General features: G+C 41.0%; 1 protein-coding gene across 3 annotated transcripts in view; it reads right to left on the reverse strand.

The window, feature by feature from the left end:
- actn1 (actinin, alpha 1) overlaps positions 1-22,335 on the reverse strand; it is a 56,876-nt gene that overhangs the window by 17,836 nt on the left and 16,705 nt on the right. For all 3 annotated transcript variants that reach the window (XM_082515928.1, XM_082515927.1, XM_082515926.1), the window contains exons 2-8: positions 12,384-12,498; positions 11,858-11,977; positions 7,780-7,866; positions 7,099-7,186; positions 3,712-3,790; positions 3,337-3,418; positions 2,507-2,592 (exon numbers count right to left, since the gene is read on the reverse strand). In XM_082515928.1, the coding sequence (XP_082372054.1) occupies positions 2,507-2,592; positions 3,337-3,418; positions 3,712-3,790; positions 7,099-7,186; positions 7,780-7,866; positions 11,858-11,977; positions 12,384-12,498 (657 nt within the window). The remainder of the gene's footprint in view (positions 1-2,506; positions 2,593-3,336; positions 3,419-3,711; positions 3,791-7,098; positions 7,187-7,779; positions 7,867-11,857; positions 11,978-12,383; positions 12,499-22,335) is intronic.

The following is a 22,335-nucleotide window of genomic DNA, read 5'->3' on the forward strand; positions in this document are numbered from 1 at the left end:
TTCTGGGCACTCTCCTCGCCACACAGACTATGCACTAATAAAAATGGACCATGTGATCCAATGTTAATAATGGGGCCGTAACTTAAAATTGGACCTTAAAGAAGATGGAATATGTGTGTAACTACAAACTCCATCAAAGCTCAATGAAACCTCCACAATGAGAGAAATAACTAATAGTTTTTTATATTCATGTTCCATTGTCATGTAGCAAACAGGTGATACACATGTGTCTCCTTGCTGCCACCTTTTTTGAACAAGGGAGAAAAAGGAATAACAACATAATCATGTAGCACAGAATCTATTTTTGGATCAGAGACTGAATTGTAACCTGATTATCAGGAATTACACTTCCTTAAAAAACAATACTGTTATTTAACTTTGTGGAGTTAATGTGAGGATTTCCACGTGCAGAGCGTTCCAACATAGGAATGTCTAACTCATAGTGTTTATTGCTAAATATCTGCCCTAAAGGGTGAAATCGGAGGTGTTAAAGAGAGGAGGAGTAACTGTTCCTCCACCCATTGTTTCTGAAATCTACGCCAGAGCTGTAAAACTGTGTGCCAGCCAGCAGCAGTTTCCGGACTCCTGCTTCTCAGGAGAGCTCCATTAAGAAGTGGATCCTAATAAAGATTTTAAGTACAGGAGACTTAGCGGATATCCTGCATGTGTGATAAGTCTCTATTACTCGCTGCGGAGATCTTTAGCGGATTTGGCATGTCTTTGGAATAATATATTCCACTGAGAGTGCAGGGACTAGTTGCAGGGGTGTACATTGTATCAGGGATCAATATACTGCTGAAAGAGAGGAGATAAGGAGGCTCTGAATAAGCCAAGTCTCCCAGTGGAGCCACCCACAATAAAAATGCATCAAGCGATAGCACTTCGAGGCACATAAACTCAATTTTCAGATAGCAATGATGTCAGCAATGCAAATATGTGTGTGTTTCTTGGATTGCTTAATGTTTTAATATGAAGTCAGAGCAACCAGATATCCTACTCCCACCTAGTCTATAATCAGGATTTGCTGTGCAGAGAGGAAGAACTCTGGGAGGTGTAAGTGAATGGAAACATGGAACTGTATAACCCAAACAATGAGCTAAAAAAAAAAACGCTAAAAAGCTTCAGAGAACTAAGACAAAAAAAATACTGCCAACCAGTACAGCAGGTATTTTGTGATTTTTTTTTTTTTTTTACTTTTTATTATGTTTTATTTCTCACCTTCTGTTTGCCTGAGAATGCGTGGTAATAACACGACACATAAGTCATGACGGCCTTCTCATCTGGCCTCAAGGTGCTAATGATATCTGCCAAGGGAACAGAGGAAAAGGAGAGAGGACAGGGAAGAGAAAAAGGCACCAGTGTAAAAGTGTGCAGAGACAAAAAAAGGCCAGCAGGGGGTGCAGTGACAAGTTATCTCCAGTTTACCTGCAGTTGGTCTTCAAGTTAGCTTGTTATTAGCGATTCTTAATTTTTCTCGTGAAAAGTGAGATGCTTGCCTTGATTCAAAGTGGGAGGTGGAAGCATGAAGTGAAAACACATTCATTTTATAAGGAGTAATGGTTTCTTGAGTGTTTTAACTTTTCATTTTGTTGCATTGAGAGCCAGCTGTATGTCATCCCACACCTCCTTATCTATGATGCAATCCAGAGTCCAGCTGTAGTTTAACTTCTCTCAATGAGGCACACCACTCTCTCCACTTATAAACACAGACGTTTTTAGTGCACGTTGCTTAAACACAGCTGTGGTGAAGTGCTCTCTCCACTGCTGGGCCTCTTAGATGAACCTGGCTCTTATATAACTTGTGCCTCATGATGCTGCAGAGGTGCAGCACAGTCTCACATTTCCTGTTGTATTTCTATGTACGCTGTTGTCAAACTAACAGACAGGAATTCGTTATCCCACTGAGAAACTCCAAAGTAGCACTTCTTTCCTGTAAAGAAACAGGGAAATGGACTCCTGTGTGTAACCAGCTGCCACATATCCAGCCTCCTGCTTGACTACGAAGCACCAGTTTTAATTGTATTCATTCCTTCACTCTCAATTTAAGCTGTCACTCCGAGGGCTGAACATAATCGTCCAATTAAACAGTCACATATCCCCTTCTGTAATACACTTCAGGCTAATTTGTGTCAAGCCATTGCTGTTATCACAGCCAATCACCATCACTCCGATCAGATAAACGTCGCCACACTTCCCACTCTGCTTTTGCTCAGCACCATGAAACCCTAATGAGGGGTGGCTCCGCTAGCCTGCAGTGCCATTACAACAAGGTAGACTGGAGACACACTTGCACTCGCTGCCTTTAAGAACAGCGTGTTTTTGTCCCATCATGCATTTGGTAGTGTGAACCATGCGGAAAGTAAAGAAGACGACCCCTGCAGGGGGCGTTGTGCACTGCAGAGAGAAGGATACTGTTAGGAGAAACACGTGGAGGTGGAAAAAAGGGAAAGAGGGGAGTGAGGCGAAGAGGAGAAGGAGGAGGAAGGAGACGCTGCATCCAGGATACCTTCTGAGCGCCTGAGAAGGCGTGGTAGAAGCTAGAGACGTAGGTCATGATTGCCTTCTCGTCCGGACGGGCAGTGCCCACAATGTCTGTGGGGAAGAGAGGACGTCAGGGAGGGGATGGAGGTTAGGGTTGAGTGGGAGGAGGTTGAGGTTGTTAAACACAGAACAGTTAAATGAAGAAACAGGAAACAAAACTCATCACATAAATAATATTTAGAACGAAAACAAAATCAGTGGTATGGACCAGATGCGCTTATGGGCTTTAGCTACATCTCTTAACAGAAAACCTCCAGTTTTCAAATCTAAAAACTACTTGGTGAGCAAACCATACTTGAAGATACAGGATGACGTCAGTAAGGCTTAATTTATTTGTAGAGAAAGAACTGAATATTTACATTTAGTAGAAAATAGTCTCCCATTGTTTGCACAGCTGCACAAGTGAATGCTAAGGCCAAAATATACCCTCTCAGGAATCAGGATAACGCGCACTTGTTGAAAAGTTGGTCATTTAAAGTCAAAGCAGAATGTCATTACCAAAAAAAAATTCAACAAATAGACAGAAAAAGTGGTATTTTTTGCATTCCTCCACTCTTTCTGAAGGCACAGTAACTCTCACAGCTGTAAACACTAAAGCAGTTAGAGTGGTTGAAACTTGAAATAAAGTGATGCAATAATACAAAGATCGAGTTAAGGTGACACCGAGGTCTTCAAAGAGCTTTCAGATTTCTGAAGAGGAAATCTAAGAGAGCAGATTTTTGCTTTTAAACAAAGAGAGGCAAGAAATCTGCTCTTCGTGACGTGATTTTACAGTTTGACTCCCTGCCTGCTCACCTTCTGCGTCCAGCATCTTGGGGATGTCCAGGTACTTCTCTGCCACGTCGAAGGCTGTGTTCAGGTTGGTCATGGGGTCGTCCTGGCAACAGGAACAACCAGCAGATCATCAAGACTTTTACATTGCTTTTAACTGCACCATAGAAATAGTTAACATCATCATTGGAGATATAAACATGGTAATTAAAGTTAGCTACAGGGGCTGGCAACCACTACAGAAGAAGGTACAGCTAGAGTTTCTCGTTAATTGGTCAGAAGACAATCATGTTACTTCCTTGTCTTATTTTCAGAGTTTATTTGAGGCATCTGAAACGCAGTGACTCCTGTCTACAGCTCCAGTTCGGGGTTTCCATTGCCTTTGAGCAGCACACTCACCTTGCGCAATTTTCCATAGTCAATGAGCTCTGGACGGTGTCGATGAATGAGCGCGCAGAACCCCAAACCATCTTTCCAGCTGAGAGAACGAGGCAGAGAAAGAGTGATCAGGAAAAATGGCAGGAATTTAACTTTAATCAAGACCATCCCCATCAGTCTGTCCTCCTTAATCAGCTCTGTGTCAACCCCGAATCATTCCAACACCACGTGCCATTTTACTGTTATCTTCTGCACCAAACGTGCTCAAACAATAGCTCTTAAGAAATTCAATGTTTTTTATCCTTTGCCATGAAATTTTCCTTTGTGCTTTTGTTGCAGAATAAGAAATAAGACTAAGACGAGACAGATGTTCAACGTGTGTTCGGGACCCAAGGTGGGGCTTTTGGTGCTTTTCAAAAGAGAAACTGTTTAAAACTCGGATATCTGTTGGAATTTGAGCGCCAGAGCCTAGAACACATTCAAAGAAAAAGATATTCCTGCTCAGACACTTTTGTACACTCAACAGACATGATATCTTGGTACTGGTTTTCTTTCATTTTCCAGAGCAATTGTCTTGGCAAGCGATCTCACTGCGACTCACTAACAGATGTTACGTGGTTCGCTTTTTATTGTATGCAGAAACCAACTGGCTCTCTTCTGCACAAATACAATAGAATGCCAGGTTTTAGTGACTCATATAAAGTTATTTATAATTCATCTTCAGCATTTACTGCATTTTGTCATATTTAAACGATGCAGCACAACAATCTTCATGCAGATATTCTCTGCCTATGCTTTCCCTTTTGATGAGACTGGCAATAATGCTAACATTTGGCCATTTGATGATCAACATGTTATATGCACTAATATACTCCCATATCATCCAGATGCTGGTAATGTAACCATGTGTTCATAAGACACCAGATGGCCAGATCCTCTTTTACCCAGAACATGGGGTGTCTATGATTTTCAAAAGGAATTTCAAACTTTGATCACACATGCTTACACTCCACAGGTGTTTTTTTGTGTTGTTTTATTTGGTTTTCTTTTGTTTTATTATATTTTGCCGTTTTCACTGCCTTAAGGCACCGTTAACCTAAACAGGACTTTAATCCTCTGTGTTCAGCACATCAGGATTGTGTGTAATAAAATGTGCTTTATAAAGGAAACCGTCATTGCCTTCAACCTAAGTAAGCCTAAGCACAAAGAAGGCCTTTGTATACAAATAATTCTCAATCATTTAAAACTATCATGCACTGTGATGTAATCTGAGAAATAATTCCGTATCATATTACTGAGCTATTGTCAATTGTTTTGCTCTTATTTATATTTCACTACTTTCCAGCCTTTCGTATCTCCAATATGTGGAGAAAAGCCGACCATGTGGATATTTTGCGATTTTAAGATTAGATATTAGATTTGAAATTATTTCCAAGTCATTGCATCCTATTATTTTTGGATCCCAGGCTGTAAAATCCATACAAGGCATAGCAGCTAAATCTGATTTTGATCGTGATTTTGTTTCTCTGAAATATATTTCTAGCTTGGCCTTCTGTGGCTCATTGATTGGTGCCCTTGGTGCTGAAACCAGTCGGTCTAAATGCAGCACGATGAGATGGAGCCTCACAATATCATCAATCTGGGGAAGCTGGAGAAGGTTTATTAGTGCTTTCTGGCTCCAAACAACAAATTAGTGAGATGGGATGCTTAATGTATTATTCGCCATAAAAAAGTGCCTGCAACGCACAACAGGAGTTTTTACAAGGGTGCTCATTGCTTCTTATACCTGAAGCAGCAGTATGTGAGCGTTCAGAGAGAAAAAGCAAACTCTGTACTCTTCCCTCCTCTTCCATCTCAAAAGCCCTGCTATCATCTCTCACAGTGAGACCACATCAAAGATCGGGACTCTGCTCTGGCAATCCCATTCTCCTGAAATGACCTCATCTCCACCTTCTCATCTCAGCTTTCATCCACATCTGAGGATCACAGAGGTCTTCTTTCAATAATTCAACATACATGGAGGCATTCTGTGTCATGGATCCAGGCCCAGCCAGGCCTGAAATAGGGATGCCTGGGTAGCATCCTCACTTGTATTTTCACATTCAGAACTTACAGCTGTAATTTGATTAATTATTTGCATGCAACATGTCTATGGATAATTACTTCCACTTCCTGCGTTTCACAGTATACTTTAGGAGGATGTCTACTGTCTGTTCCTGGTTAAGGGTGTGCACTCTGCTATTTCAAGTCTGATCTGTTACCTATCAACGCTGTCTGAGGCAACAGCTCTCATCTGCATCGAGTCTGAGCTATTTATGAAATTATGTGTTTGTGTAATTCGGGTGTTTTAAAAAATTAACTCCACATAAAGACCTCACTGAAACAGCCAAGCTGAAAACCACATTTTAACTGAAGCAGTGCCCTTTGCCGATATTTGGAGAAGGATTCATGCATAAAAAGCTTACCAGTAGGAAAGTATCATGTGTCAGTAAGGGGACTTCCAAAATTTAAAAACACTTCACTGAAAGAGGCTTATGCTTTAATTTTTTTGGCATAGGTGGCAACAAATGGTTGCAACAGGATACCTGAAAGTGCAAGTCCTCGAACACGAACAAAGACTAAACCCAAATACAGAATTTAAACACATGATGAAGCATCCTGTCAGAGATTTAAAAAAAAAAAATCTCTAACAGGTTGTCTCACAGCTGGGACGCAACCTAAGAATCTGTGTTGCATTAAGGTTATTCATAGTTCATAGTGTTAGAAGAGATCTAGATCACAAGGTGACACAAATACACTTCTGTTTATGTGTGTGTGCACCTGCCAGTCGAGCAACAACATGCCTCAGGTGCTTAAGCGTTTCATCGTCCGCCCATGATGAGATTTGTGCGTTTGCAAAGATTTGTTTTTCCCAGAGTTTCCAAAACAAAGACGAACAACAAAGACAAAGGTAACATAAGCCAGAGTGGACGGGACGATATTTAACCATCCTCCTGTAATCCAGCTCTGAACTTTTGCTCAGGTAATATCTGCTTACTGTATCTCCTGATTGTCAGAAATATTTCCAACACTAAGCAACAAACTGGGCTGTTTTCCTTTTTCCCCTCATCTTATTTTAAGGTTTGCTTATAAATGAGCATTAGAACAACGAAGAGCCAAAAGCAAAAATGCACAAAAGGTAAATTTTTCCACTGAGGTTAAGCTAAAACTGTTTTTAGCTGAGGTGAAGGCACCCCTGCTCGTACACATTCTTTAGTCTAATTTTCCCTGTTTGACATCAAATTTTGAGCCTCCGATAGTTATGTTTATGGTTCCACAATCTCATGTGATTAACTGCAACTGCAGCTTAGCATGTGAGTAAAACAACCATCTGTGTGGCTTAATTTGTGCTCCTCTCCAGCCTCGTACCTGATGTGAAAGTTTTGGATGTTAACATTCTTGTATGGCGCAGTCTTCCTCTGGCACCACAGCAGGAGGCCCTCTTTGGCAGATGTCTCTGTGGTTGGAGAGAAGGGATCATTGTGAAGTTGGAGGAACTCTCGGGCTTTTACTTTGACCGACTCTCCACTAATCCCTGTTTAGTGCTGGATTAAGTGGAGGTGAAGAGAATGGAAAGCATGTGTGACTGCTTGGAGGTTTCATGCTTTCCTATTTCCAGTCAATACCAAATGGTGTCAAACATCCTCTTTTAGCAAACCAGTAAAGCAAAGTTCACTAATAAACACAGTGTGGAAATGCCGCACAAAGCAAACTTTACAAACGTCTGGCGTTTAAATTGGATTATCCTGTAAATGCATTATATACGTTAACCATGGGCAGGACCACATCACAAACGTTTCCACCTTGAAAAGAAAAAAAAAGAAGCTTTTTTAAGCTCAGTGCAAAGGTCTTAACACTGAGACACTGTGTCAATGAAAAGTGTTTTCAATTGCAAATGAAGACAGTGAGCTAGGCTTCTTTTCAATAAACCAAATGAATAAGACGCGTGTGGAAATGTTCCCACAAACACAACCACACACACACACACACACACACACACACACACACACACACACACACACACACACACACACACACACACAATGCTACCTTCCACAGAAATGTCTTGAATGGCAAAGCGGAGGATAATGGTCCAGATCATTCCCAGGGTCATCTTGGCGTTGCCATCTACGATCTCTGTAAGAGGGAAAACCAGTAACATTTCAGGACTGATGCATTCAGCAGGCACTTATAGTATAATATATTTTTCTCACATCTGGCTTGTTTGGTGGTTTTCAAGCAAAGAAAAACTAAATTTTTAGGTTTAAAAGCTGACAATTTTGTCCATGGCTCTAAGGAGAAGGCAAAGCCCTTTGGTTTCATCTATTTAATGGATTGCCATAAACTTTGAAACTTTGCCACATCAGGCTTTACAGACTGCACCTATTCTTAGTCCCTTGATGTGGATTAAAAACACTCAATAAAACTCCTTCAACAGGGGGGAAAAAAAATAGAAGAAGAAACTCTCAGGAACGCAGACACGTTTAAAAACAAACAAACAAAAAAAACCCATCATATTGCTCTGTGAGACTTGTACAGTAATATTAGATGTTAAGATTACTTATAATAGCTTTTAAAAGACTATATTGCTATTCTGTGTTGTATAGATACAGGCATTTACTGTAAATGTTATTGCAACAAAACTTATATGTATTTTGGGTGTTTGGAAAACATTTCCATTAAAATTATCATATTTTAAAGATGCTAAAAATACAGCACAACAATTGGATGTCATCCTAAGGCACCAACATCCCAACTTTGAGTAGTTTCTTATACTTAAACTACTGAGTGAATGCTTGTGAGGCCAGCAGTTTAACAGACTCACATAACCTAACATGCACTTGCACACAAACCAGCTACCAAAACAGAGAGTGGAGACGCTCAGGTTACAGCTCACGCGCAGGGAGGCTGATCTCATTTGCTGCTAAGAACTCCACTATATTTTGATCCCTATTTAGTAAAACAGCTACTTGCTGAGATATCAGTGTTCAAAATCTTTTAATCTCGATGCTTAGATTAGACAACAAGATAACCAAGAGGTCAACTAAACACTCAACTCCACTTTAATGATTTCCCTTATGTGTGCAGCAAAGCCTTTATGAATGAAACATGTGATGATTCAGTGATTTGAGCCAAGACCTGTTAAGCTGTCAATCAGCTGTGTGCCGGCAGCTGAAGGCTGTGAACGAACTGCCTGTGTCCAGCCCTCTCTGTGTTGTCGATAATGAAAATCCCCTCCAACAGGTCACCCTGTTTGCCCGCCTTCAATAATTATTTGTTTCTGCCTCTAATCCAATAAGGCTTGGAGCACGGCCGCTCGACTGTGACAAACTCAGACTGCGAGATGCCAGTCAGATGTCTCTGCGTGTAACGCGGTGCGAAAGACGCCCGCGATTGAATTAGGAGGCAGAAAAAAGTCAAGCTCGGTGCTTCAGGCTGACACATGCAGATACATGTTGAGATTAGCTCTAATGAACATGACTGATCCACCAGGGGAAGAACAAAAATCCTTCTAATTCCATTTGAAACTGCATCCCCCCGTCTTTTATCCCTCACCCACAACAAACCCCCTGAGGAGTCGCAAAGACCTGAGCCTTCGACTAGTCACTTCCCACCAACACAGCTAGCAGAGCGGCAGGACCAGGAGGGGATTCCAGGCGGATAATCTGTCTGGAATGTTGGTCTGGCTTAGGAGTTTTTATACTATTACTCTGGGCAGAAAAAAAATCTCTAGTTAATTTCAAGTTATTTCAATTAATTTAAATTTAAAATGCACCTGCCCTGTCTCAGTTGTGATTATTCGCTGGTGTTCTTTGTTTGTAATCAAATATTTTTGACTTTCCTACTGCTGGTCTCATTGAACACATAACTGATATCTCTCAAGCTAAGGAAAAATGACACAACCAGTTTTTTTTTTATAGTTTAGACATTGCAGATCAGGTCTGTCAAACTCATCTACCCCACAAGTTTGAGCTCATGTGGGGTGGACCAGAGTAACTAATTATTCCCCCTAATTGCAAAAATCACCTAAAATCTTATTCAGTTGCTATATTTTAAAATAAAATAATACTATAAGCCACTTAAAAAGTTGACATTTATACAGCTTGTGAATTAAAAATATGTTAAATCAATTTTTCATTCAATCCATGTTTACGCAGATGAAGCACAATTGTGACTTTGTCAGATTTTGCGTTGTAGCTCAGCTTTTGTCATTAAAACCTTCTCAAGCTAAGGAGTTCTTTGCAAGATTTGTGCACGACGCTGACAGAGACCGGCTTATGATGGAAAGACTAGAGATTCTGAACAGCAGGCGTTAAGACTGGTCAGAGGTTAACCTTATTAAGGAAGGGAGGCATTGGGGAGGGACAGTAATGCCCGTCTTAGCCACCGTCCAAGGGATCATATTCATTAAAGGGACACTTCACAAAAACATTAAAACATATAATACATATTTAGTCAATACAGTTATAAATTGAAGGAGAATCTATCAACCTTAAATTCTAAGGCTTTAGTTTTGTTTATTTTCAGTAGAACAGACTCTGCTAGAGTGCTTTTTACAGTTAAAATTATTCCTTATTCCTGTATTTACCTTCAATTGTTCCTTAATGAAGAAATTTTCACTTGTCTCACTTTAAGATTAACCTCACTTTGCACATGCAGGTTTGTGGGACTTCTGTTATCATAGGCAGAGCTGTGTGGCTGAGTTGACTGCATTAGGCCTCAGTCACACAGCCCTAAAGACCAGTCAGCAACCATATGGCAACCAGAAAAAAATCCCACTGATAGGTGAGTGGCTGCTGGAGGTTGCTACAGGACCCAAAGAGATATATGGTGCTGCACTCCTCCTTGGGATTTCTTTGTTGCTAGCAGGTCGTCACCAGTAGTTTACCGCAGAAACAGAGAACATACACCTTCAAAGTAAAAGTTTCCCCTTTTGAAACCTGTTGATTGCAACAGTAAGGCAAACCTTTTACTATGAAGTTGAATTTTCCAATTTCCTTTTCTCTGTCCCATTTTTTCACGTTTCCAGGAAAAAAGGAGATTTTTGGGTGAAGCTGATCTTACCCAGCAACCACTTGCCAAAAGGCTGGGGGATACACATTTATAGCCACTGACTATATCAGGGGTAGGGGACTCCAGGCCTTAATGGCCGGTGTCCTGCAGGTTTTGGATGTGTCCTTGATCCATCACAGCTGATTTAAATAGCTAAATTACCTCCTCAACATGTCTTGAAGTTCTCCAGAGGCCTGGTAATGATCTAATCATTTGATTCAGGTGTATTGACCCAGGGTGAGATCTAAAACCAACCCTTGAGGTCTGTATTTCCCCCCACCCTTGGACGATATATAGAAATACCTGTTTCCAACTCAAGAACCGAAAACTTCATTTGTAAGCAGATTTCATAGGGATTGCAGTATGTGTTCAGGAACATAAATGTTAAACTGTTAACAGCAAAATCAGCACACCATCTTTAGTAATTCTGGGTAGTTTTTAAAGCCATCTTTCAGCGTTTTGAGGAGCTCTGCAAAATATCTGTTTACTTTCACTCTAAACTAAACAGTAAGCCAAAAAATATCTGACAGTATATGATTTTTTTCAGATTATCTACAGCCATTGACAGACTTCCTGTTTGTTGCAACACATGTATGCAAACTATGCATGTGGCCAAGACTGGGCAGACAGTCAGAGAGAGTGAGAGAGACAGAAAGTGAAAGTCGAGTGTTTACTCTGCTAAAGACTTGTTTACTCTCAGATGGGAAGAGGGTGGACATCCCCAAGTTATTTGTGCTGAACAATGAGCAGCCTCAGCCCCAGAGGGGATTGCTGATCCTAAGATCTACTCTCAGAAAATGCACTGCAAAGCACAAGCTCTGCCCGAGCACTCGGCAATAAGGATCTCATTAAACCGCACAGCAGCCTGTGCCACTGCCATGGTAACGGGTGAGAAAGCGAGAGGGAGGGCCGGAGGCCACATTATACATAACTATTTACAACAGAACAGTAGCTATTGATTTGGCTGATGACCTAATTAAAATCAACAGGTGACAAATGCAAACTAACTACAGAGAAGGTCATTCTGGGTTTTGTGGAAACTGTCTGACCTTTGCTTTGATGTGACATCACTCACCTTCAGCTCCAATAGAAACCAGCTTCACTCCTTTGCTGGCGATAAAGTCGAGGGCTTTGTTAACATTGGAAATCTTGTGGACTCTCATTTTGCCTCTTTCTGGTTTGGCCAAGCGTTCGCCTGGACAAGAAACACATTTTCAATTACAGAAAAATGTTTTTTGATTAGCAAAAATACATGACATCTTACAAAAACAATGTAATGTTATTTTAATACTTCATTCTGAACTCCACCTTCAAATTGACCTACAGCTCTGGTTTCCAGCTGCATAATCAAATATGAAGGCCTTAATTTAAATTCCTCTCATAACCAGACACATTATAGAAGATAAAGCTGTTAAAATTGTGTTTCTTTAGTTCAAACAAACACGAGAGTGTTATCTACACTATGATTTAGCTGTCAGAAATACATTTTATACAAGCATACTGTTGGACTAGTCCTGTAAGGGGAATTCTGGTAGCTAAAAATCAACAAGTGCTGTTTTCATTCAGGTAATCTTGTTAAGCAAGGAGCTTTTTTCCCTCACCTGAGATGACCTCCAGCAGCAGCATGAGTTTCAGTCCATCCCGGAAGTCCTCTTCGATGTTCTCAATCTGCGTGCCTGCTTTCCTCAGGTGAGAGTTACACCAAGCTGTAAACGTCTATATGATGTGGAAAGAAATCAGATAAAAACACCGTCACATGTGTGTATTTAATGTGCTGCAAAATATACACCAAACATGAGCCAACCAGGTTCTTAAAGGGGCAAGTTTACTTATCAAGCAACTAGAGTTTCTTTGTTTGCATTGTATTGTATTGCAGGCTTATTCAGTTTTACAATCTGATGATATTGGCACTAGTTCAAAAAAATCAAGCAAGCAACGGTGACAATATCATCAGCAGGAGATTATTTGGATTAGCAGATTTATTTAATTAAGTGGGTTTTTTTGCATTTTCTCAGCCTTCCAGATCACACACCACTTCCTCCTCCTTTTAGACCTCATCTGCCCTTTCAAAGTACACACTGTTGTTGTGTCTTGAACTGTAACCTTTTTGCTGTAAGAGTAACGGGCACAGTGGATGGTGAATGCCATAAATCCTGCATTTTTGGCTCATTGCACTTGGCATAAATAATGGGACTAAATCTTTCTCTGACATATTAAATAACACCAATGTGGGTACAGTAGCGCACCAGAATTATCAGCTGTAAAACAAAGAACAGCTCACAGGAATGCTGTTAGCTTTAGGGCACAAATTTGGTAAAAAATAAGAGAATCAACATAGTTCATCTTTTGGGAACTACGAATGTTTGTACAAAATTTGTGCATTTTCTGAGAATTTGAAGTAGATGCTGACATTTTTCAGTCTAGCCCAACATTGCTATCCACAGGGAAAAGCTGCCAGGAAATCATGTCTGGTTAGGATATCTGTGAACAAAATACTGAAACACTGCCAGCTCCGTTTACAGTTTATGAGGGATAAGGGAGTTCTCCTACAAGGACTAATAAACCACAACATCGGGACCTTTAAAAGTTACATATCAATGGAAATCTGTTGATGGACAGATGCAATCCCTGCTCCCACACTTTCACCTTTTCCTGTGGTGCCGACAAACTTGACTTCTGGATTTTCTTCACTCAACACACACACTGGACCATTGTATACATACAGTAGGTGTAGCAAGCCTTGGATTGTCTGGCATTGCTGGCATGCAAACATGCTAATGGAAACCATCTGGAGCAGGACCTCAACCGCCCAACAGGAGCTGGCATGAGGACTGGGCCCGTTATGCACCCTGTTGCAAAACGCCTTTTTATGAGTTCCCGGGTTAATTGCATCCACTGTGCGCAGATCAGACACTGTGTTTCCTCCAGAGAGCTGAAGGAGGACCTGCAGGAGCAGAGCCAGGCGTTTATGAAAGCCAACACTGTCTTTCACTGGCTTGCTTTCCACTGCTGGGGAACAAAAGCCACTTAAAAGTCATTGGCGATCTGGTTCGAAGCACTTGTGGAACTTCCGCGATGAGATCACGCTTAAAAATGGAGTCGCGTGAGGTTTACACAGCTATCAATAAACTACAGTGTGGAAGAGCTGGGTTTAAGATGTGTGCGAGGTTGATGGCGTGTGGTGGAGTAAGAAAAAAAACTGGAGGAAACTCTGTAGATACCGTAGAAGATGTGAAGGGAAACAGACAGATTATATGGTGTTTCATCCCTAAGGGCAGGACTGACGGAAAAAGACCAGCACTGAAGATTTATGTGCAAACAGCAGGCACACGCCCTGAACCCAGAAGATACTACTTTCCAGCAATACTACTCATGATTTAAGTCAAGCTCCAACAGGCACTAAGATATTTGAAATAATTCTAATCAATAGTCCCTTTAGGGGCTTTCCAAATGTTTTAAACAGTCGAGGCAGAGCTGTGCTGTCAGCAGCTTGTGTGAATACTGTGCAATTTAATCAAAGTATTAAGATAAGAGTGTTTGCTGGCTCTGCAGGTTCAGATTCTTACAATGTTCTGTCTCTTTTTTGTCTAAGATGTCATTCTTGACAAGTGCCAGCTCTTTTGTTCCCTCCTCTTTGTGAAACACCTTCAAAATAACAGAAAGACGATCTAAATTATATCAGGAAATTTTGCTAACCACCTGCAAACAGCTTCATGTTAAAGGAGAGCAAAAAAGACAGGAAATGGTGTGAAGTACAAAGTGGAGTGTTTTGTGTGCTCTGAGCAGAATAAAATGAGTTTTTACCTAAAACTCGTGATTAGTGCAGGTTTATGAAGACCAGAGTGTTGAAAACACTCAGAGTGAAGCTGCAAAGAGCACAGTTGTGAAAACGACTAAAAGTTCCCAGAAGGAATGTTAGCTTGTTAAATGTCTTGGAAGGAGGGCAAGTTTGGCTGCTTCGGGTTGGACGACAGGCCTCCTCCTGACAGGAATTAGCCGGCCCTCCTGCAGTTTCTCTAAGTCTCTGGGTCACTGTGGAGTTTGGCAACAGCACACAGTCCAGGCTGGCAGCCACCTGCACCCTCACATGACCCCCCTCTGGCTGCGCTGTGGACTACACTCCCAGACACCTTCAGGTGTTCTGAGGCTCTTGGCAGGGCAGGGCTCAGAGTTGCTGCTCCACTGATCACAGAGAGACAGATTACTGCACGAGCAGACAGCCAAGCATGGCTTTGACCTGAAAAGCTCTAGTTAGTCTAATCTTACAAAAAAGAAAGTTAATAAAAGAAATGTGCACATTTTGTTGACCCAAGATCCACTTGAGGTCACCGCATCTGTGGGACTTGCCAGCGACATTACCCAGCACAGTTCAGTCCTCAACCTAAAAGTCTTTCTATTGTAATGTTAAAAATGAAGATATACTATCTGATCTGTTTCAAATTTTCCATCAATAAATTGTTAGGATGATAATTTATTTTCCTGGAATAAAACACTTTATCCTGGAAGACCAGATTTAAGATCCACTTTGAAGGATTCTTGGTTATAGTTGCTTGTCCAGCACCGACTGCTACAGAGTGGAAAGGTCACGTTTTCCCCATTGCTCCTCCTTGGGATTGAAAGTGACAACTGTGCAATGAGTTTCCATATGACTCAAGCTCGTCTTTGCAGAAGATTGCCAACCCAACTTAATTAATAGCCGTGGTGGACTCCCTAAAGAGCTAAGAGAGAAAAACCTCTGAGAGTTACCTAAGAGTGAGGCTGAAGGGCTTTCCCTGTGCTTAGCACATATATATTTATAGCCTGAGGAGGACGCAGGTTGAGTAGCATCGTCAAAAAAAAAACCTTACACAGTATCATCAGGCACAATATGATGTGACATCAATATAATATACTTAAAACTTCAAGACTTACATTTATTTAAAAAAAACAATATTAAAGAAAGCCCATGTTTACCCATCATCTCAACTCTGTAGCTCACTGAGACTCTGTGTCTCTACTACCGTCAACTTCTCTCTGTGTGATTGTTGAAAAGCAGGGACTGATTTAAAAAGAAAACAAAAAAAAAAACTGTGTCATTGTTTTTGGATCTGCAACAAAAGGACAGAGTTGCCCACATCAATACAGCAAACTGACCAAAAACTCATGCAGCTGTGAAGCACCTAAAGCAATTAAAAACTGCTCATTATATGAATCCACGGTGTGGCGTGTCTCGTACTATTCCTCTGCACTCCATGTGCAACTGTTTGGTCCTTGTACAGTTTGTGTCAGTACAGTATGTGCTGTGAATCTCTGTAAGCTGTTGACATGTCTGCTCCAGAGTCCTGCCAGTGCAAAATCGTTCTCATTACTGCCGTTTAACGCAGTCTGTTTCAGCTTCAGCATCATAACGTGTAACAGAGCAAAGTGAAAGCATGACTGAAGGGCTGAATGTGTCTGTGGGAGGAACTGGAGGGTCGTAAAAATTGGAGGCCTCCCCCATTCTCTGCTCTCTCTCTTTCTCTGTCTGGTCTCAGCCTCCCAGAACTGAGGCAGGCTGTAAAAACAACAGGGGTCAAGAGTGGGAGAAATCTGCTCCACATCAACTTCGGGGAAGTCTGCCAGTGAGCATCATTGCATGCAATGTTTGTCCCATGGCAACCACAGAATCCACAGTTCAGGACCCTTGAATACCACAGGATACTCAACCTGGATAACCTGTACTCAGTGGTTATAAACACTCTATAATAATTTATGTCACTGGGTATTTTGTTAACCACCAGCACCAATGAAAGAAATCTGACTCAGGTTTTAGTAAAATACAGCTAGAGATCAGTGAGCAACCATCTAGCAACCACTGGTTGCAAGGGAAAAATCTGTATGCAGTAGCTGTAATTGCTATTCATGCAGCCCTAAAGGCCGGTCGGTAACCTCGTGGTAACTCCTGGTCACTAGGGAAAGGTGGTTGCTAGTAGTTACTACTATGAAATTGGTTGCAAAGAGTGCTATACTGAAAACTTTCTTGTGATGGCTTGCAGGTTGCATGTAGTTTGCATGGCAGATGTCGGTTTGGCAGATGCTAACGAAGCAGAAACAGAGAAAATTCACCTTTAAATTAAATGTAACCAACACATTTAAAAAGGTGCAACTTTTACTTTGAAGGCAGACATTCTTAATATCTGGTTTGAGTTGTACTTCCTTAAGCTCAAGTCTTTTCCCTTGTGACCATTTGCCAGATGGTTGCTAACCAGTCTCTAGACCTGTTACATAGAAGTTCACAGACATGTACTGCATGAAATTTTTATTTGTGATTGTCAAAGCCAACTGCTTACCCACAGATACTCTTGCTAAAGTTATTCTGCTAATATACTGGTAAAACTTTGTTTTGTTACCGTTTGCATTTGCTTGGTGGCTGTTATGCATAAAGAGGATATGAAACAGCTCACTGCAACCAAAATAAAATGGACTATTAAAGTCAATAAACATGCATATTTCTGTGGGTTTGGACATTTCTGGGAACATCTGGGGCAATGTTAATACATACAGATGAATAAATAAAAGAATAAAACTGACCAAGTTTAACTGCAGGGAGTGGGGCAAAAAGAAAAATGTATTATATAAATAAATAAGCAAATAAATAAAAGAATTCTGTAAACTTAAGAGCTTTTTCTTTTGTTTCAACCATACTTTCTTTAAAGTGCTTTTTACAAAGCTGTTTGGATTTAATAGGTTCACTTATATGTAAACCTCAACCTGTCAAACTACCAGGAATAAATGATAATACTGATCATATATTGCAAAATGGGAGAAAAATCCCTAACAGACTTACAAGAAAAAAATCTACCAATATAATTTGACTTGATTTGGGAATTTTAAATATCTAATGAAGGTCAGCTCGACTGAAGCTTGATTATAGATGACACAGATTAACTTGTTTTAGCAGACTCATCCTGACATATGACATTACTCAATTAAAAGGTGACTGTGAGTAAGCCACTGTTGTTTTTATTTTAAAAAGCACTAAAGAATTAATCAGGTTTTGAAGCAGTGACTATGATTAATACACTATGATTAGTAACTACAATCATTTCTCACTGTATAAAACTCTCACATATTTCCCTCTTCTTTAAAAACCCACCACCTCCCCTCACTCCTCTTCCTCTACTCCCATCCTCCCCCTTTTTGCCCACTCTCTCCTCTCTCCCACTTCATTAATCACCCTCACTTAGAAAAAAGATTTCCTGCCTCTCTGCCAGTTCCATATTAGTACAATCCTTTTAGTGAAACAAGCCAGCTCATGAGTGCGAGCCCCTGCCATATCCAAACACACAGGCAGGGTGAGTTTAGGCGAAAGAGGAAAGGCAGACTGTGCTGGCAGAGCCTTTGACACAGGAAGGCGGTTTTCAACACTGCGACCGGTTTCTCAAGCCTCAGCCTCCAGCTCAGGGCCTCTCGTGTCCCCACGAAACCCCAGAAACAGGCAGATAAACTGCAATGAAAAAAATAGAGTCTAGGAAAATATCTTTCCAGCATCTCCTCCAAAATGTTTAACAAAGATGGTTAAAAAAGAAGTAGTTTTTCTGTTTTATAATCAAATCCACAACATGAAAAATTGTACTGCTGCTTGCAGCTCCTGCAGTAATGAGAATAAATACTGTCTGGATGAGCTGACATGGAAATGGGCCTCTGTAGATCCTAGGCAGGTAAAAACTGTCATCTCTATCCTAAGTATTTCTCCTACCTTCACTTCACACTGGCTCGTGGGGCAGGAAAGTGCTGATGGAGAGAGTTTTTTGTTCCAGGAAAACTGAGCTGCTAACAGTCATACAGCACTTTCCTCCTCCTCAGACCCCCAGATGATTTCCTGATGTGTGATGGATTAGGACATTGCATTTAACCAGACATGCTCACAGAGAGCACATTCTGATTTAAAATGGCACCCCGGAGGAACAGCTGTGCAGGAGAGGAGTGCCTTGCTCAAGAATACGTGAGCAGTAAATGATAAAAGGCTGAGTTGTTCCTCATTTTCCCGTTCATGGGAAACAGGAAAAAAGCTTAATCGTAGCTGTGTTTGTAATTTTATTTCCAATAAATTACAGAAATGTGTAGATTCAGACATGCAAAGCATATCAGTACAAATAATTCACGCTTAATTAAAATTTGGTGAACTCTGACAATGCCGTTGAGGAAACTGAGGTCCAAGGAGACAAAAACACAGGGCCTTGTGGTATAAACTGAGCCCAAAGCACATCCAAGAGAAGCCTCTATGTGGCCAAAAAGCCACAAAACGCGAATGAAAACCAAGCTAAAGTTAAACCACAGCTGATGCTTCCCTGTGCATTTCTGACAATGCCATAATCTGATATTGGCTTCATTTATTTGTTACATCCTTCCATCCAAAACCCAGAACTGAGAATAAAGGTCTGGCAGAGCAGATCGGATAAGATTCGTGTTACTGCCGTCTTCAGTTTGGAGGCATAGCGGGAAAAAGAGCCTTGCAGGACGAGCCAAACTGCTGTCTGGATGCTCTGCAAACTGCTGCGCTGTGGCTCCATGCATCTGGCATGCAAGAAGGCTTAAAACCCATCTCAGAAGTTGAGGGGGAGACAAAAAAGAAACTGATGGTACAGAGAGGAATAACTATGTTATATGTTCACAGACAGAGACGATGAAGAACAGCCAGCAAGAGTTACTATCTCTAAGCCTTTCAAACCATGGCCAGCTGGTGGGGGGGGGACCCCAGGTAGACCCCAGGTAGACCCATAACTCACTGGAGAGATTTTAGATCTTGCCTGGCCTAGGAGTGTCTCAGGACTCCCCAGAAGGATCTGGAAAATGTTGCTGGGGCTTAGACAACTGCCATTGCAGTCCTACTTCGGAAAAGCAGATGAAAACTGTTGGATGGTTGGAGATTGTAGGCATTCACCACCAGCCAAGTTGCAGTTGTATGAGGTTTACATGGATGTAGGGCTGTGCGATATGACCAAAATCTCATATCCCGATATAAGACATCTATCGTCCTGATAACGATATAAATCACAAAAATGTAACATTTTCTGTAAATTCTGTGAATCTCGGGCAGCTCGACTTGTGTGAAGTGTTTCCAGCTGGGCGTCGTGTAGGTGAAGTCGAGTGTTTTAACAGATGCATGAAACTATACATTTTTAGACATAAGTTGTAACGGCCGCCGTTTTCTTTGTATTTATTACACAGCGTGCTGCGGGGAAAAGCCTGTTCTAACGTTTGAGTCAAAGGTTTATTTTTTAGCACCTGACGGCTCTTTTTTGCTTCTCATCCGTAAATACTCTGCATACTCTTTCACGTGATTCAGTTTATTTTGAAAAGTCTCAACAGGATCTTGAGCTTTATTGTGAAAGGTTTATGTGGAAAATAAACAAGCGGACACGCGATGGTTTTACCGTCGTTGTTGCTAACGACAACCCATAAAAACAGGCGCTTGTCCGTACGTAGTGTGGTTATATTAAATATAAGAGAAAGAGAGAACTTTAAGAAATGAATATAGCCACTACAGTGACCATCAAAACGGTGAAAAAATATTGCCGTAAACGTTTATTTTGCGACACCACGAAACAAACGATAGCGTAAAATGAAATGATAGACGTTTTTATATCGTCATTCGATATATATCGTTATATCGAACAGCCCTACATGGATGTATATTTTCAAAATTCAGAGTAATAATTTAAAAAGGAATTCAATAGGTGAGCACCACATATAAAACATAGCTGCAACCCCTCCACCCTTCAGTTCCTGAGTTATAGCATTGCGCAATGACCAAAAACAGTGTGATGTCACAGTCAAGCTGACCTTTGGGATATAAAATGCTTCATCATTTCATTAATCATTTTACCAACTAAAAAAAGCTATTTATAAAATTCTAGCAGTCTTTTAGAATGATTCAATGGATTTGCAATCAGTCTTGACATTGCTGACCTTTTAGGGAACACAGAGTAAACTGAGGAAACCACGCACTAAAATTAAAGTCTCACCAAAGCATGCATTTTAAAGAATGAAGCAGGGGTTTCAGTCATTTGTCAGGAAGTAGCTGATTGACTGAACTCACTGTGTAAGCCAAACAGAGCTACTACAACATCTTTCATAGCAGAAATGAGTTCAGTGTTGTCACTTTCTGGGCTCAACTCCTGGATCTGGGAACATGTTTTTGTTTTTTAAAGTCTGGCCCAGAGTCTAGTCTTACTGTCTGTCAACATCTGATCACTGAGCTGTTATCTCTTCTGCCCTAATGCAGTTTGTTGTACTAAAATCCACCAAAAGCAATGAATACGGTGACCAGAACTCCCAACAGTAACATGAAGCTGTTACTATCTATTTATGTCACACGTGTACTTAGGAACATTGATGCTACCGGTCAGTCAGACAGGTAAACAAACACACCCAAACAGAGGCTCCTAACATCCCTGCACGGGTGTGTAATAAAAGCCGCTGCTCCATCCATCCTGCTCAGAGTGAGTCATGCACATGAACAATATGACCTTTCTGACACCTGAACCTGGAGGAGAGATGAAGGGAAGGCATCTGCTTTACTCTCTCTCTCTCCCCTCTCTCTCTCTCTCTGTTAGTAGTCACAGTGCTCTCTCTCCCTAACAGAGGAAGGGCAGGAGTGCCAACGAGCAAAGGGAGTGTTCTGAGAGGGTCAAAGGTCATCATTCATCCCCCTCTGTCTCCTTCCTTCAAAGCGCACTAGAGGATGCAGCCTGACTACCCACACTGATATTTAAGCACTCACTTCTCTGGCAGTGAAAACTGTGAACCAGGCCAAGGCTGAGGCTGCAGGGCACATGTGAGCGCTGGTCCAGTTGGCTGAACCAAAACTTACCAGTATAATCTAGCGGAGTGGGAGGAAATATCAATACAGCATGCTATCGCAATAATTTGCATGGCAATATTGTATTGATACAGGACACCAATATTTTATTGAATAAAAAATAATAATAATCTGGGAATGCTGTGAAGAAGAGGGCTCAGCTCTTGCACTACCATCCTAAAATAACATTAGCCGAGCAAAAAACATCTAATGCTGGACATGACAAAGCTACCTCCTTGTTCACAGCAAGCTAATGGCTCAGTCACACACACACAAAAAAATAATAATAATAATAGAGCAACCTCCTTACATCTATGAACAAATAAATAAATAAAGATAGTGGCTTTCTGGTGATTTTAACCACTCTTAGAGAGATTGCTGAAGGTCTGCAAAAGGTCTTGCTGTCTAATTTATAGATGCAGACATGGCAGCATGTTGCAATCAGTCTGAATGACTGCCAGCTAGTTGTATTCTGTTTATTTTTCTATAGAACAGGAAGGTTGCAGAGAACAATTTTAACAGTTAACTCTGAATTTGTGTCTATGTAGACCGCAACAGATACGTGATTCTTGATGGTTTATGAGTTAATTGCTGTATCATTAGAAATCGATTGCATGTAATTGCCAACTTGGCCCCAATTAATCACAGACTGATAGCAGACTTCCATTTTACGGCAGATTTTACGGTTGATGTGCTTAATAATCTCATTTGACAGTAAAAAAAGAAAAATA

This window comes from Aulonocara stuartgranti (genome assembly GCF_965226115.1).
Source record: "Aulonocara stuartgranti genome assembly, chromosome: 19".
Classification (NCBI taxonomy): Eukaryota; Metazoa; Chordata; class Actinopteri; order Cichliformes; family Cichlidae; genus Aulonocara; species Aulonocara stuartgranti.